The following is a 17,276-nucleotide window of genomic DNA, read 5'->3' on the forward strand; positions in this document are numbered from 1 at the left end:
TACATGTTCAGATCTGTTTTATTTTCCTCCAAACATTAGATGTGGTGTTTAGTCTCTTTCTCTTCTATTTAGAAACGTAATATTGAAGGCTTACAGTGTGATGTTTGTTTTTCACAGAATGAAGAGAGCCAGCTCGCTCAACTTCCTCAACAAGAGCACCGAGGAGACCACACAGGTACGACCGCTCAGCTCTGACCCTCTCTCCACCTCAACACGTGATGGAAAGCGTTGTTTAACATAAGCCGTCTGCTCTTTAGGACGCCACCTCCGGATTCTCAGAGTGCAGGGGATTAAGCGCCAGCAACGTGGACCTATCCAGACGCAGCTCCCTGATTGGCTAGACAGACACCGGAGGCGGGACTTGGTGGGGGGGTGGGGGGGGGGGGAGAGAGAGACGAGGAGATGCTGTTTGCTGCTTGGTTTGATCAAACAAACACACATAAAAGCTCAAAGCGAGATCAAACACCGTCACCTGCAACACTGAAAATCAAAAATCATCCAGTTGACACGAGCGCTGCTGCTGCTGCTGCTGCTGCTGCGCTGTACAAACCGCCTCCCTCCAACACAATAGAGAATATTTAGATACACATTTATCAGCATGCTGCTTACTAGAAAGTGGAATGTCTGCACCTGAACGCCTCATCGCCTCACCTGAACACATCGTGACGAGTCCGTCTCTTAGATCCACTCTCACACTGTCAGAACTTGCGTAGGCTAAACTCCGATTTCAGCTCAGAGAGAGAGAGAGAGAGAGAGAGAGAGAGGCATCACACTCTGTATATTCCACCTGTAGCATGAAGTATTAGCTGATGCTAACAACATATTGAATCCATATCATAGCTGGTAAGTAAATGGTACGATCCACTTTAGAGTATAAAAACAGAACACAAGCAGACGTTAGCACTAAACATTTAAACCTCACTTTTTGCCTTCTTTGTTTTTATGTATATACAGTTTTAAATTATTATTATTTCCTGTGACATTCTTTGTATATAGTGCATATGTTTTCTCTTTTTGTTTACACTTGACCTGGTTCATGAAGGCCTCGGATGAAAAAGAAAACGATTATCAGGAGGGGGAAAGACTGGAAAAGAAGGAAAGGATAGAGGGAATGAAGGATAGGAAATTTGTAAACGGTCAAAAATGCTGATCAATTCTGTACCTCAGTACAATCTCAGAGCTTAGGAACGCACTTTGAGTTTGATGGTACTGTCTGAGGTAGCGTCCACTGCGTCCTCTACTGAGCAGGCGTTCTGCAAATATTCTATTTTCAAAAATCTTCTTTAGGAGTCCGAGACTAAAAGATGCAGGAAGATACCTTCAAAGTAAATTCACATATCACTCTAAACATCCTGAATGCAACCTCTTCCCTACAACATGAAGTCAGATCAAACTCTGTACTCTTTACTTTTGTTTCCCCACTTTCACCACAAACACTTTTCGGCAGTCATGAGCCTGAATCTTAATGAGACGCTGTGAACGAGATGTTTATATGAGACCTGTTTACAATCATTAAACTGGATACTGCAGACACAATCAGTGTCATCTAGCGATACCAGTAAACTACTTTCATCACTGATTTGAAGCTGATGCAGCGCGTCGGCTACATCATGATTCCTCTTGAGATATTTTTTTTCCTGTTTTCTTCTCTTAATGTTTCTGAATGTTTCTCATCTTGTTTTTAAAAAAAAAAAGATCCTCCATGTTTTGTTTGTTGACGCTGACCTGACCGAGGTCATCAGTCGTAATCAAACGATTGTGACTGCTGATGTTGTCCTCTGAATGTCTTATTAGTAAACATTGTTTTTTTTTTCCGCTGTCACTTTAAATGAGAACTGCGAGATGATAATTCAAATGTAGAATTGTGTGTCTGTCGTCGGGTCATTTACACTGGATCTTTAGTTTTTTTTTGTTTGCTATGAAGGAGCTACACTTCACCAAAATGAGATCGATACCAAGAGAAGTGTCCGCAGAATGTACGCGTCGTGGTGTGTTCACATCACACTCGGTCATTTGTGACTTCAAAGAATACGTTTTTTTTTCTCGGCTTTCTTTTGTAAGTTGTTCTCGTCTTACTCTTAAATTTTCACAAACAAGAAAGCCAGAAAAAGTCAATTCTTGTCGGCCTGAGTTGGATTTCAAAAATGTCGATATGTTGGTTTATCCTGCAGTCATACCGTCACCGATGGTGCGTTCACACCTTCGCCCGTATGCCGCCTTTTAACCGCATGTCGCCCTTCTTGGAATCCCCTTTTGACGAGGTCACATTGCTGAGTTGGGAAAAAAAAGTGCTTGAATCTTCTATCAGCTTCTGAATGTGCAACGTGGCGCAGCATTGGGATATTAAAGAAGAAATGTGTTTGAAGAACGAAGGAGTAAAAGTATGTGTGTTTAGAAAAGAAAAAAGAAAAGATTTGGAAAGTTGTTTGCAGGAAGGAAAAGTGCTTTAAGTGTCGTTCGCAGCAAATAATGTACAGAACTCTCCGACCTTTATATGTCTGTGTACTGTATGTCACTTCATGCAGCACTCACTATCTCCACTATGTATTGATGTGTAAAAAAAAAAGTTGTAGAAACTCCTTTTTTTTTTTTTTTTCCCATTTTGATTGTTTGTTCCTGAACGCACCACACTGTTAAAATCAATCCTTTTAATCCTAAATCAACACGTTATCAACCCTGGGGGGGGGGGAGTTTTTCTTTAGTGGTGCGTTTCACAAACTCCATAAATGTTTGAACATTTGGTAAACAAGAAAAAAATGGAACAGCTGAGAGCAAAATGAAAATGATTGAAATGTTGATCAGATGAAGATCCAAAGCTTTTCAGGATACATCCCGTTGTTTTCGTCTCTCTTTCTGTTCAAATATTTATGGAGCTCAATGAGGGGTCAACGTCGACCGGGATGAGGGTCTCGTATTTGTAATCATCTATTGCTGATGACTTGATGGATCATGTTGTAAAGGGGCCAACCCAGAATGTGTATTTTATCAAACGCTCAATAAAAAACAAAAATCCACTTTTCAACCTGACCCTGCGTTCTCCATCATTTTCATATTCGGCACAAACGATTATATATGACTTCATCTCTTCTGCTGCTGTGGACAGTTTCAGAATCAAAATGAGTGTGAGTGTGTGTGTGTGAGTTTTCACAGCTGCTGTAGGGCGGGAGGTGTTAACCCCGTTCACACTGCACTGTGAAGGGAGACTTGTCTTTGCAACTTCCTGTGTAGATGCAAAAAGGAAACCAAACCCACCAGAGAATCGAGCGAGACAGTCAAACAAACGCTGATCAGCTGTCACATCGACGAGACGATCCTGCGATCGAGGGGAAAGCATCGAGCGCTGAATGAACCGGGATTAGAAAGTAAGAGTGCACCTGTTAAGAATCTTCAGATGTAGGTTTAGATGTGACTCATTTATGCAGCCTAGTTGTGTCCTGATTATAACACTGTATATGTTTTTGATGTTTTTGATGTTTTCTACGGAGGACCTAAGAGGACATGCATCCAGACATGTTTTTACTCTGTTTCTCCCCTCTTGAGGAGTTCATTTCTGTAGTTAATTTGAGCTCTCCAGACCTTCACTTGTTATCCTGAGGAGACCGGTGGTGTTATCTATGACATCAGTGAGAAACAAACAAACATGGAGTCATTAAAAGTTTGAATGCATGTACGCTTAGAGCTTCTGTAGTTGCAAACGTCAGGTTAGAAACTATAAAATATTTGTAGTCCATCATGTTTTTACTTTCTCTCCACCAAACCAAACTAGTTTTTTCTCTAGTTTTACCGTCGACTCTTATCACCTGTTGGTCACTGGCCGCTGTTTCCCCGTAATATTCCACTCTCTAATCCCGCCTTGGCCCAGGATCTGTCTCTATGTTCGCGGCGGCCCCCTCCAGTCCCACCAGTGTCTCAGCGCCAGCTCTGGTCCAGTTCCAGCTCGGCCTGTTCAGGGAGGTGGTTCGAGTCCCAGCGGGCAACCTGAGCTACCGCCATGCCAAGAGGCTGGCTGCTGAGATCATAGAGCACAAGGTAAATCAAAACCTCCAGCTATTAGCTCCCCCTAATCACACTGTGATCAGGATTATTCACACACAGAGGCAGCTTAAAGGGGCATTTCACTTCATTTCACTCTCAATTTTTAATTACGGTAACACTGGGACATAGCTACAATCTGTAGATCATAGCGCCTCATATACGCAGGCTACAGTCCTCGTCTCATTGGCAGGTTCGTCTCCCAGTCCTGAAGCTATGTGGTGCTTGTCATCCCTGACTCTCTCCGGCCTCTCTCGTTGCTATTTTATTAAGACTCAAAGAAAGGATGAAGAAAATCAGGATATTTTTAAAATCTGTTGCTTACTTACTTACTTCTTAAGATTCAAAACAGAATTTGCTGTAGTTTTCCTTTAATAAGCTTTAGTGGAATTAATTGTAAAAATCGGTTGAAATTGGAACGAAAAGGAGAATTTAAAGCTCCTGTGAGGAATTTTCCGGGGTTGTGTCGATGTTGACGCCCCCTTGTGGTGAGACAGTTTATCTCTTTAGAAGTTGTGTCTTCTGACAACAAAACAAAAAAGAATCCGGTGTATAAGACGCACTTTAAATACATATTTTCTCTCACCTTGAAAGTTGGATGCGTCTTAAACACAGGTGTGACCAATATACCAGAATAAAATGCTGACACGCGGCACCAGCATCGCTGAGGATGCCACCGCTGCTGCCACGTGTCACACTGCTCTTGACCTCAAGTGATTGATGATTCATCGCCACCCATTGTGCATTGCAAGCTGATTGCACCTTCTCACATCTTTTCTCTCACGTGGTCGTAATCATGCATTTACAAAAAAAAACGTGGTATGTGAACCCTGTGGAATTTCCTAGTTTTCGACATAAATTGGCCATAAAATGTCTTCTGATCTTCATCTAAGTCACAGCAATAGACAAACACAGTCTGCTTAAACTAATACCACACAAACAATTATATGTTTTCATGTTTTTTGTTGAACACAACATGTAAACATTCACAGTGCAGGGTGGAAAAAGTATGTGAACCCTTGGATTTAATAACTGGTTGACCCTCCTTTGGCAGCAAAAACCTCAACCAAACGTTTCCTGTAGTTGCAGATCAGACCTGCACATCGGTCAGGAGGCATTTTGGACCATTCCTCTTTACAAAACTTTCTCAGTTCAGCAATATTCTCGGGATGTCTGGTGTGAATCGCTGTCTTGAGGTCATGCCACAGCATCTCTATCGGGTTGAGGTCAGATACTCTGACTGGGTCACTCCAGAAGGCGTATTTTCTTCTGTTGTTGATTTACTTCTGTGCTTTGGGTCGTTGTCCTGTTGCATCACCCATCTTCTGTTGGGCTTCGATAGGTGGACAGATGGCCTTAAGTTTTCCTGCAAAATGTCTTGATAAACTTCAATTCATTTTTCTGTCGATGATAGCGATCTGTCCAGGCCCTGATGCAACAAAGCATGTGGTTGTCACCCGACGTCTGCACACTTTGTGCTAATCTGATTCTGACACTACTATAACAGGGAGGATGAGGCTTTGTCTTTGCAGCTGCACCAAAAAGACTCTCTCTACCTCTTTGCACTGTCCCACTTAGGTAAAATGTTCAGTTAATGTTCCGAGCTCCTCAGAGCTGTCAGGAAGTGGACTCTGAAAAGGTCACATTGTGTGTGAAGGAGCGCTGTGTAGTTTACGCGCGGCTTTTTTTAGAAACCACTGAGTGTGTTTCTGCATCTCTCACTGATGCAGAGTTCAAATTCAGTTTCAGCGGGTTTGGCTCATGTCTTTCAAGACATCTGATTTCTGGTGCCGCGTTTCAACCCGCTTTGTATTCATTCGTTGTTTTTAAATCTGTGTGATGGAATCAGACTGTCTAAAATGTTGTGAATCAAAGAGTCTGTTTCTTAACCGTCGTTTACCAAACTTCAAGGTTTATTTTTTTAAGATTCACATGAGGAAGGAAGGAAGGATGCATTAAAAGGAGAGTCAGGTGACATTTACAGTCTGCAGGTTGACTGTGTGTTTAATGTGTAGTTGAGGTTTACATATGGATGAACTGTGTGAGAGTCTCTGATCTGCTCTTACCTCTGCTTCAGCTTCAGAGACTGTGTGGTCAACTAGAGCGCAGAAAAACTTTCCAACCACAGCCTCCCCTCCTCTTCTGTCTGAGACACTGAGACACTGAGACACACACGCACACACGCACACACACACACACACACACACACACACACACACACACACGTTGTCTTGACAACTTTGAAGCGTTCATAAGTTTCCAGGCAGTAGGTCAACGGGCCGTTAACAATGTGACTTTAGTGTGTGTGTCTGTGTGTTTCAATTTTGTATTTGAGTGAATTCACCGCACACACACAAACACACACACACACACACACACACACAACACTGATACATCTATATGATGTACAAATGCTACCCACTTATCATACATTGATTTGTCCAGAGAAGGATTGTCATCATTCATGTAACACTTGGAGTAGTTTGAACATTTTCAAATATATGGGAGTTATTACTGTGTCTTTCCACTAGGTGGCGCTGTGGCTATAGTTAAATATTGGCATGTAAATGTGTTTAAAAGCACCTCATGATCCTACATGTGAGATTTGAATCCAATCAAACATTGTATGTGAGAGTTATAACTACTTCCTGTTTCATGGCGAGACATATTTGTTTCCCATCACCATGGCGATGAAACTGTTACGACTTAGAGCGTAGCATCGTGAAAGTTCTCAGGCTCTTCTGTCCGCATCCCAGCTTGATATGCTCAACACAGCTAGTGGAGTACAGGATGAACTGATGCTGCGTTCCAGTTGATCTCGGAAGTGGGAAATTCCGAGTTCCCAGTCGGAAGTGTCAACTTTTGTTTTTTATTGTAACATAAGGGCATATACAAATTAAACATATAACAGAAACAGAAACAGACATACATGTGACTCAATACTTAGAGCATAGGACAGACAACAATTAAACAACAAAAAATAGCCGAGTCAGCTGGAACTGAAGTCGTAATTACGACTCAGAAACTTGAGTTCAGATCCAATATGGCTGCATCGAAAGAGATGTTTAAGCTGTAACTGTTGAGTTAATTAGCAGCTAAGTCGTCTTTTTGTGTAATTAAATCAATCACACCGATGGTATCGTGCACATTTTCTCTGTGGAGGTGTTTTCATGTTACTTTTCGGTCAGTGTGTCGTTATCGTCTGGTATTAGCTAACAAAACAGAGTCCATGTTGCTTTTCCGACTTGCAACTGGAACGCAGTTAACACGGGTGTGACGTCATTCCCAGTTCCGACTTCCGAGGTAAATGGAACGCGGCATAACATCGGAACTCGGAATTTCCAACTTCCGAGGTAATTGGAACGCGGCATAACATCGGAACTCGGGATTTCCGACTTCCGACTTCCGAGGTAATTGGAACGCAGCATAACATCGGAACTCGGAATTTCCAACTTCCGAGGTAATTGGAACGCGGCATAACATCGGAACTCGGAATTTCCAACTTCCGAGGTAATTGGAACGCGGCATAACATCGGAACTCGGGATTTCCGACTTCCGACTTCCGATTTAAATGGAACGCGGCATAAACTTGGAACTCGGAATTTCCGACTTCCAAGGTAAATGGAACGCGGCATAAACTCGGAACTCGGAATTTCCGACTTCCGATTTAAATGGAACGCGGCATAACCGGAACTCGGAACTTCCGACTTCCGAGTTCTGAGGTAAATGGAACGCGGCCTAACCTAAAATGAAATATGCATTACAGAGGGTAATGTAAATACACGCGGCATACCACGTGTTATTTCCTTTTGGCAGTAGGAGGCGCAAACCATCTCACACACATACACACACACACATACGGATGGGATGCGCGCGGCAACCGCTAGTCTATCGGCGCCCACCAGAATTGTTGTTGTCTTATATGTGTGTGTGTGTGTGTTTCAGGCTCCAGATGTCAGTGTGGTCGGCGTCGGTGAAAAGATTCTGCTGTTCAGACATCAGCCGGCCTCGGAGCTGCTGCTGCAGCGTCTGACACAGGAGGACCAGCTGCAGGATGGAGACCTCATCGAGGTCGTCATCGCAGGTCAGACAGCGACAATAAAACACTTTTTAGATGTTCCTGGCTTTGCTCCTTATTTGAGTCCACCTTGTTATGATGTCACAGTGTTTCTTCATGATTAATGCCAACAGGCACAAAGAAGGTGCTAAATGTGACCATGGAGCTTAATCTGCCATGTTGTATTCAGACTGAACTGTGAACACTGAGAAGCACACTGAGGCTTCTCTCCCTCTCACAGGTTATTATACAGACCGATCTGAGGAAACAAAAAGCAGAGTCAGCGGATTTATTCCACATGTAGAGTTGCCAATATTTCAAATCAAAAAGCAAGAAATGCTTTTTAATTTTTTTTTACATAAAAAAAAATGTACCTCACCCCTAAACATGTATTGCAGCTGAGCTGACTCACTCTTCTGTTATAACGACAAAAACAAAGAAAGAAGAAGGAGAGCTGAGACTTAACAAGCCGCTCTCATTGGATACTTTTAAGAGGATGTTAAATGACTTAAAGTTGGACACATCTGGCTGCAGATGTTCTCCCTGATGTGTTTAACCTTATTAACTGGGGGAGTGTTTTTAAAGCATGTCACAACTTTGCCAGTTTTTGCACTTTTTACAAGTGGAGTTTAAAAACATTGACAGGTTTGCACAGCACACACACACATGTATTTATGAGTTTTATTCTTTTTGTATTTTTGCATGGAAGGAAAAAAAAAACTGAACTAAACTCCTGATGCTGTTCCTGCTCCAACATTTCTCATTAGCACTCAACTTCTCACTGGACTGCGTCTGTCTTTGTTTCCTCCTGTTTTAGTATCAGCCTCAGTGACAGAGATGAGGGTCCGTCCTCACTCCCTGGTGGTCTACTCGTACAGGACTCCCACCTTCTGTCACCACTGTGGAGAGATGCTGTGGGGTCTCGTCCGACAGGGTTTAAAATGTGACGGTAAAAGCCGCTCACTCGTCGCTTCATGAACTTCCGTTAACCTCATTTAAAAAACGTTTCTTTAAGAACTAACTCTGCACTCTTTCTCCTCTCCTCCTCTCCTCCTCTCCTCCTCTCCTCCTCTCCTCCTCTCCTCCGTTCTCCTCAGGTTGTGGGTTAGATTTTCACAAACGCTGCGCTTTCCAGTTACCCAACGACTGCAGCCGAGCCCGTCGCCAGGTCAGCACCAGCCTGTCGCTGTTCCCCCCCCGACGACCCCGCACACACTCGCTGTCCAACCCGGCGGGAGGCAGCCTGGAGGAGGTGAGCAGGAGCTTTTTATTGTGAAGGGTCACAAGCACAAAAAAAACCCAGAAATAATGATTTACTGTGACTTTCTCCAGATCAGCATGTCCAAGCCCTCCTCCAGACCCCCGTCCTGGGCGGAGCCTCCGGTGTGGCTGGGGATCGGTAACGGAGACAAGAGCAGGCCTCAGGTCCCTCACACCTTCCACATCCACAGCTACACCAAACCCACCGTGTGCCAGCACTGCCACCGGCTGCTCAAAGGCCTCTTCAGGCAGGGGCTGCAGTGTTCAGGTGAGAGGAGGAAGGACTCCAAGTATACATATCTGTTAGAATGAGGTCACTTTAGTTTAGTTTAATCAAAGCGTGAACAGAGGAATATAACGGCTCAGAATCTACACATAAATACATCTGTAGGTCAATAACGTCTTCAGCCAGGAGAGAAACATTCATCCTCCATTATTCCTCAGCTCACAGTCTTTTCTCGTGGTGAGTCATGTAATGAATTCAAACACAACCTCCTGCTGTGATCACTTTGAGACGCCCTGTTCCAGCAGCACGGTCTCTCCTCACACCACTATCTTTTTTTTTCTCCCTCCCCCTCTCTCTCTCTCTGCGGTTCGACCTTCCCTCTCTCCCTCTCTGATCTCTTTCTCTCTTTTTTTTTTTTATGTTTCAGATTGCAGGTTTAACTGCCATCGGCGCTGCGAGCCGCACATCCCCAGAGACTGCCCGGGTGAGAAGAGAGGCATGAACGGGGAAGGTGAGCAGAGTCCCCCGCCCTCCAGAGGATCTGGTTTCTATTTGACATTCTGGACTTGTAGCTCTCTTAGATCATGATTCTTTGAAAAGAGCACCCCCCCCCCCCCTCCCCCCTCCGCACGCCCCTCCTCTGATGTTCCCAAAACCTTCTGAGTCAAAGCTGATTCATCTCATTTGATGGAGTCATGACTCATTTAGATTCAAAGACGTATTCTGATCATACTAGTGATGCTGATTCAGGGAAATGAGATCAGACAGTGAGGCTCACAATGACTTCTACCAGATTACATTTCACAGTCATGATCTGAAATAGGCCTCATATATATATATATATATATATATATACAGTATATATGTATATATATATATATCTGAAATAACTGAAAATGTAATCATTTAGGTTTTAAAATCCTGTTTGCTGTTTCTGGATGTAAAAACTGTGATGTCCCGCCTACTTTTCAAGGCTTCTGTTTTTGAAGTCTTGACTTTGAAAATTTGGCCGTCGCCCTTTTTGCGCTTAGTGTATGTGTCTGTTACTTTGTTTCCCGGGGTGGTGCAGTGGTTGGCGCTGTTTGCCTCACGGTGAGAAGGTTGCTGGTTTGAATCCCAATCTCCGTGTGTGGAGTTTGCATGTTCTCTCCGGCTTCCTCCCACAGTCCAAACACATGCTCTCCTTAGGTTGATTGGTGACTCTAAATTGTGTGGTTGTCTGTCACTACAGTATATGTCAGCCCTGTGATTGGCTGGTGACCAGTACAGGGTGTACCCCGCCTCTCGCCCAATTACAGCTTCGATTGGTTCCAGGAGACCTCACTTTTTCATTTTTTGTCGTTTTATGGACCAGATTTTTATGTTGGGTCAACCATTAGCTGCAAACTTAATGTTTCTTTTTCCCATGATGTCCGTTTCATTCCTCAGCGGCGGGTCGCAGCGTCCCAGCAGACCCCAAAGACCCCGAGGACCCCGGGGACACCGAGTCAATGCTCAGCAGCACGACCACACTACAGCTCTCTGACGACGACGACGACATGTGCACCGACGGAGACTCGACCGCCGAGGACAAAGAAGACGAGGAACCACGAGAGCCCATGAGGTCAGAGGGTCGATCATTCATTCCCGATGATGTCACCCTTTTAAGAGGTGACCGTGTGGTTTCCTGGTGCCTGATGATGTCAGACGCGTGTCACCTAAAAGCGCTCTCATCTCTGAATTCATTCTGCGTTACAAATCTAGCGTTGATAAATTAGGTTTGGCCTCTACTGCCCCCTAGAGGCGTTTAGAAGAACACAGCTGCTCCATCAGAGAACAGAAAAAGTGACTTTAATTTTTATCCTCAAATCTCCTCTTTTCTGTCCCCTGTTGCTCCATCAGTCCGTGCTTCAGCAGCTACATCCCTCTGATGCGGCTCGTGCAGTCGGTGCATCACACTAAGAGGAGAGCGGGTGGAGTCCTGAGGGAGGGGTGGCTGCTGCACCACACCAACACTGACACACTGGTGAGACTCCGAGCAGCTCAGCCTCAGCCGCCACTCACTTTGTATTGTTCAAAAAAAAAAATAATAATAATGAATGAATGAAGAATGAATCGTTTCTGTTTTCTCAGAGGAAACGTCATTACTGGATCCTGGACTGGAAGAGCATCACGCTGTACCAGAACGAGAGCAGCACCAAGTACTACAAGGTGTGCTCGTCTGAACGATCAATACTTCAGCATGTTTAAAAAAAAAAAAAAAGAAATCCCTGAAACCGCTGTTATTTACATTTTTCTCAACAAAGCTTCTGAGCGAGTGATTTGACTCAGAAATGAGATCAGAGTCACTCTTTGTCCACACGGGGGCGCCAAAAACCAAGACCTCCTCACAGCAGGACATTTGTGAACCTCTTAAGAAATGCCCATCCATTCTGATCGTGCTTCTGAGTATGTTTAAGATTTAAAAAATAAGATTAAGCGTATTTTTTAAAAAAAATTTTAATTTTTTTTTATTCCAGGAGATCACTCTGTCTGAAGTGCTGCAGGTCCGAGGCCCCGCCCAACTCTCCGTCCCCTTGCTGCCGGGCCACAGCGCCCACTCCTTCGAGGTGGTGACGGACCTGCTGGTGTACTGCGTGGAGGCCGGGGAGAGCGGCTCGGCCTGGGCCGGCGCCATCCGTCAGGCTCTGATGCCCGTGCAGAGCAGCGGGGGAAACAATGCGCAAGAGGAGGAGCAAGGTGAGCTGGGAGATTGAGTTTTTTAAATGACTTTTTTTTTTCCTCCTTTTTTCGGTGGGAAATTTAGAAAGTGAATCCTTACTATTTCCAAATTTACTGACAATAATCTGAAAATGTCCTGTGCAAATAATAATGTGTTGATGGTGAAATAACCAGAAGTCTTCATCTTGTTGTGGTTACAGATGAGGATTCTCACCGAGACATTGTGGTAAGAATCACTTTCAGACAGCTGAATAGATCTCCATCACTTGAAGGGCCTCTTCTTCTTTGACCGTGTTGTTCCCTGTAAATGTTTTTTCTGTGTGTGTTTCAGGACATCGGCTCGGTGTATCAGATCTTCACAGACGAGGTGCTGGGTTCAGGACAGTTTGGAGTCGTGTACAAAGGTGAACTGATAAATCAAGATGTTTTACTATAGTACAATAATTATAATAAATGTTGACTAACTCGCTTTACCATTTCCACTGTTGGTTCTCCTGATAGATAATAATGACATTGAAGTGTTTGTTTTTCTCCAGGTACTCACAGGAAGTCTGGCCGTCCGGTCGCCATCAAAGTCATCGACAAGACTCGTTTCCCCACCAAACAAGAGAGACAGCTGAAGAACGAAGTGTGCATCCTGGAGGTGCTGGAACATGTTTCACCTCTTTCTACATTAAAAGTGTTTGTTTATTTACTGTATCCTCTAACAACGTGTGTGTGTGTGTGTGTGTGTGTGTGTGTGTGTACAGAACCTGTCCCACCTGGGTGTGGTCCTGCTGGAGGGAATGTTTGAGACGGTGGAGCACGTCTTCGTCGTCATGGAGAAGCTCCACGGAGACATGCTGGAGATGATTCTGTCCAGCGAGAAAGGCCGACTCCCTGAACGCATCACGCGCTTCCTGGTCACACAGGTATCATCCCGTTCTCTAGCCTTTAGCTGCGGCTCACTTCAGGGGGTAGCATCCTTTGAAGGACGCAGCCTATGAAGGATACAGCCTATGAAGGATGCAGCCTAAGGAGGATGCAGCCTACATAGCCTGTGTAGAGCGCTCAGGCCGGACTGAAATGAAACAGTTTGGTCTACAGAGGATTTCCTGTTTGGTTACCCCTGTTTCTTAAAGCGCCCTTCCGCCCTTGTCGCCTAGCAACCTCAACAGCTGCACCAGAACTAACTGATGTATAATGCCCTGATTGTTCTCGGCAAAATCTTATTGGAAAATGTTAATTAAATTTTTTTTTAAATATCTTCTTCACTCTCTTAGTTTTAAACATTAATAGCTTTTTTCTCCAGATTTTGCTTTTGCTTGTCCCTGGACTTATAGATTTCTTCCCCAGAACAGTGACGAAAAACTCTAGATGTACACTTGTGGACCCCCAAAGTCATTTTAGACCAGACTCTTCTGAGCCCACTATCGTCCTGAGCAACCTTTCAAACCCCAAAAACTTCAAATCCTCAGATTTAAAAGGCTGAAACCAGCAAAACTCTGACACGTTTGCCAGACAAATCCCTGAAATGATTTATTGACGATTACAATGTTTGACCATTTCTATCTTGCATGCACACTACATGGAATACTTTTGGCCCCTGCTGACCCTGTTGTGCCCCAAAGAGGTTCAAAAATGAGAAAATCATTATAGGATGATCAAAACGTGTTTCAGCCTGATCTCCTGCACACATTAAGATTTTACTTGAACATGTCCCTCTCGTGTCCTGCCCTGTGTGTGTGTCCCTCTGGTGTCCTGCCCTGTGTGTGTGTCCCTCTCGTGTCCTGCCCTGTGTGTGTGTGTCCCTCTCGTGTCCTGCCCTGTGTGTGTGTGTGTCCCTCTCGTGTCCTGCCGTGTGTGTGTCCCTCTCGTGTCCTGCCCTGTGTGTGTGTCCCTCTCGTGTCCTGCCCTGTGTGTGTGTGTGTGTCCCTCTCGTGTCCTGCCCTGTGTGTGTGTCCTGCCCTGTGTGTGTGTCCTGCCCTGTGTGTGTGTGTGTCCCTCTCGTGTCCTGCCCTGTGTGTGTGTCCCTCTCGTGTCCTGCCCTGTGTGTGTGTCCTGCCCTGTGTGTGTGTCCCTCTCATGTCCTGCCCTGTGTGTGTGTCCTGCCCTGTGTGTGTGTGTGTCCCTCTCGTGTCCTGCCCTGTGTGTGTGTCCCTCTCGTGTCCTGCCCTGTGTGTGTGTCCCTCTCGTGTCCTGCCCTGTGTGTGTGTGTCCCTCTCGTGTCCTGCCCTGTGTGTGTGTTGGCTGTAGATCCTCGAGGCTCTGCGGTATCTGCACGTCAAACACATCGCTCACTGTGATCTCAAACCTGAGAACGTCCTGCTGGCGTCGGCGGACCCTCTCCCTCAGGTGGGACTATTTTTATTATTTCGCACGTTTGTGTTTTAGCGCGAGCTGTCTTTTATTTATTTATTTTTAAATCCGACTTTGCGTTGAAGGTGAAGCTGTGCGACTTCGGCTTTGCCCGCATCATCGGAGAGAAGTCTTTCCGGCGCTCTGTCGTGGGCACGCCCGCCTACCTCGCCCCCGAGGTGATCAGCAGCTGCGGCTACAACCGCTCTCTGGACATCTGGTCAGTGGGAGTGATCATGTACGTGAGCCTGAGCGGGACGTTCCCCTTCAACGAGGACGAGGACATCAGACAGCAGATCACCAACGCCGCCTTCATGTACCCGAGACAACCGTGGGCCTCCATCTCACTGGAGGGTAAAAATGCTTTCTCCTTTTTCTTACTCTCTGCTTTTAAAGGGACACTTTAAACGTCTAGGTCGTTATAATTTTAGTTTGATACGAAGCTCTCTTTTGCTCTGCAGCTGTGAGTCTCATCAACAACCTGCTGCAGGTGTCGATCAGACGGAGGTTCAGCGTGAGCAAAGCTCTGGAACACACCTGGCTGCAGGTCTGACACATTACAGCAACAAACATCTTTACAGTCTGTCCCCGTCTTCTTCTTCTTTTTAACTCAAATATTTCATGTTTCTAATCCTACATCTGCAACATTCCTAAATAATTTGATCCATTTTTGTCCTGCTGTTAAAACATGAAGTTAAATTGTCTTCTTAAACGTTTCCTCTCTCCGCTCCTCTTCCTCCTGCAGGACTTCCAGCTGTGGTGTGACCTCAGGGACTTCGAGCAGAGGATGGGCTGCAGGTATCTGACGCACTATGGAGACGAGGAGCGCTGGACACGCTACGCCAAGGAGAGAGGACTGAACTTCCCGTCTCACCTCCGCAGTGACTCGGACCACAACTTTGACCTGCGACTGTAGCAGTGAGGTCAAAGACTGGACGCTGGCTGTTTTCAAACTTGTCCTCTGCAGGACGTACTATTGGCCAAAATGCAGCACACTGTCTGCAGTATACCAACAAATACCCAGATGTCCTACTGATTCAGGAAAAATCTGACCAGTCTCCCTCATGTACTGTTTCCCACAATGCAACGCTCCAGTTTAGAGGTCAAAATGACGGACAGCAACAGGAGAAATAATCGCAATCAGACCAACAACACAAAGAAAAAAAATCATAATAATCCAATGAATCACGAGTCATCTTTTTTCAGACTGTGAGTGGACCTGTTGTTTACACCACGTTCCAAGACCAGAAAGCAGCTTAGGGCCCGTTAGATCGACCAGCAGTCATACTACATACTACTGCTGAACGCATTATGCAGTACATACTTACTTTTGTAGTATGTAGGAGGCTGTTTCAAAAACAGCCAGTATGTAGTGTTCACAGCTTAGATGAAACCAGAGATGAGATTTTAGAATTCAAAATATCCTTGTGTTTTAAATGTAACAGTCGAATGTTGAATACCATTATCTTAAAGTGTTTATGTTGTTATCCATGTCCATTGTGACGCAGTGTTTCAGTGGTCACCATTATTTTAATTTAAGGTGTTCTCTTTTTTTTCTAAACTAGAGAAAAGATGTTTTCTTGTCTTGGTACCAAAGATAAAAAAAAAAACACAACCAACTGCTGTTTAGTAACATAATTTTCCTTTTTTATTCCAACTTGTTGTTGTTTTTAAATTGAACTGTGAAGTGAGATTTGTGAGTGTTCTCAGTGATGATGAAGGGACAGGGTGAGATGAGGATGAGGGGAGGAGAACGGAGCACAGATTTAGATTCTTCATACAGAGAGAGAGAGACGCTGACTCGCACTGACGATCACGGCCGAACCAAACCCTACTTACTTTCTCGCTGACAACGTCTATTATTTATTTTTGTTGTTGTCTAGAACTTCCCTGATGCCCTGTTGTCTCTCACTGCTCGACACCTCTCTCTTTCTGTCACTTCTTGTACACATGTCGTACATTTTTAGCTGTAAAACATCTGAAACTAGTGAGAAATAAGAAAGAAAAGTGTGTGTGGGATTTTTCCTCTCCGGCCATAACAGTTAGTCTTTCTGTCCTCGTTCTAAAGTCGAGCCATGGCCCCCTCTCTTTGTCTGCATTTACCCACAGTGCTTTGCTCCGAGTCGCTCTCTCTTCCTGCTGTCTTCAGTGATTTTTCAGCTGCTCCCATTCTTCCTCCATATGTTCCTGAGCTAAAGGCTTTAAGATCTTCAGGTTATCTTTGCTGACAGTTTCACAGTGCTGCAGTTTAACAGTATATCATCGTAGCACCTGACTTTCTCTTCCTCTCCGCTGACTCTGACAGCTTTTTTTGTTTCTGCGATTAAGGACGAGTCAGAGTCTCACAAGGACAGCAGTTTTTTCTAAACTTCAACATAGCATGCATGTGCACAAATACCCAACCAACAAGCCAACTGACCAACCAGCTTTTTTTTTTTTATCACGTCTTCTTCTTTAATTACCCTTCTACAAAAAAATATGTCATCTGAAAGAGAGAGAGAGAGAGAGAGAGAGAGGGGGAGAGCAGGAGGCTTTGCTCGACATATCTCACTTTTTCTCCCTCGTCACCTCCGTCTGTTTAACGTCTCCTGAAGGCAGGTCTGTTACATGTACGCTGCTTACATAAGTTCAGTGCAATTCCCGGCACATTCCGGCTTTCTTTAT

General features: G+C 44.7%; 2 protein-coding genes across 2 annotated transcripts in view; both read left to right on the top strand.

Moving 5' to 3' along the window:
* The window catches only part of klc2 (kinesin light chain 2), a gene marked incomplete in the record, with an annotated part of 9,801 nt that extends 6,779 nt beyond the window's left edge, over positions 1-3,022 (top strand). Inside the window, 1 exon segment of the mRNA XM_065950783.1 lies at positions 258-3,022. Coding sequence (XP_065806855.1) covers positions 258-341 — 84 coding nt within the window.
* A 161-nt stretch (positions 3,023-3,183) lies between these two features.
* prkd4 (protein kinase D4) lies at positions 3,184-16,466 on the top strand. The gene is made up of 19 exons (XM_020640380.3): positions 3,184-3,362; positions 3,863-4,029; positions 7,978-8,116; positions 8,907-9,038; positions 9,187-9,341; positions 9,422-9,617; positions 10,003-10,086; positions 11,004-11,178; positions 11,457-11,580; positions 11,688-11,765; positions 12,074-12,293; positions 12,476-12,501; positions 12,607-12,679; positions 12,812-12,918; positions 13,025-13,186; positions 14,511-14,609; positions 14,699-14,966; positions 15,074-15,159; positions 15,358-16,466. The coding sequence occupies exons 2-19, from the start codon at positions 3,874-3,876 to the stop codon at positions 15,526-15,528; spliced, it is 2,451 nt and encodes an 816-aa protein (XP_020496036.2). The 5' UTR covers positions 3,184-3,362; positions 3,863-3,873; the 3' UTR covers positions 15,529-16,466.
* Positions 16,467-17,276: the final 810 nt, after the last annotated feature.

This window comes from Labrus bergylta, chromosome 22 (genome assembly GCF_963930695.1).
Source record: "Labrus bergylta chromosome 22, fLabBer1.1, whole genome shotgun sequence".
In the NCBI taxonomy this organism is placed as follows: Eukaryota; Metazoa; Chordata; class Actinopteri; order Labriformes; family Labridae; genus Labrus; species Labrus bergylta.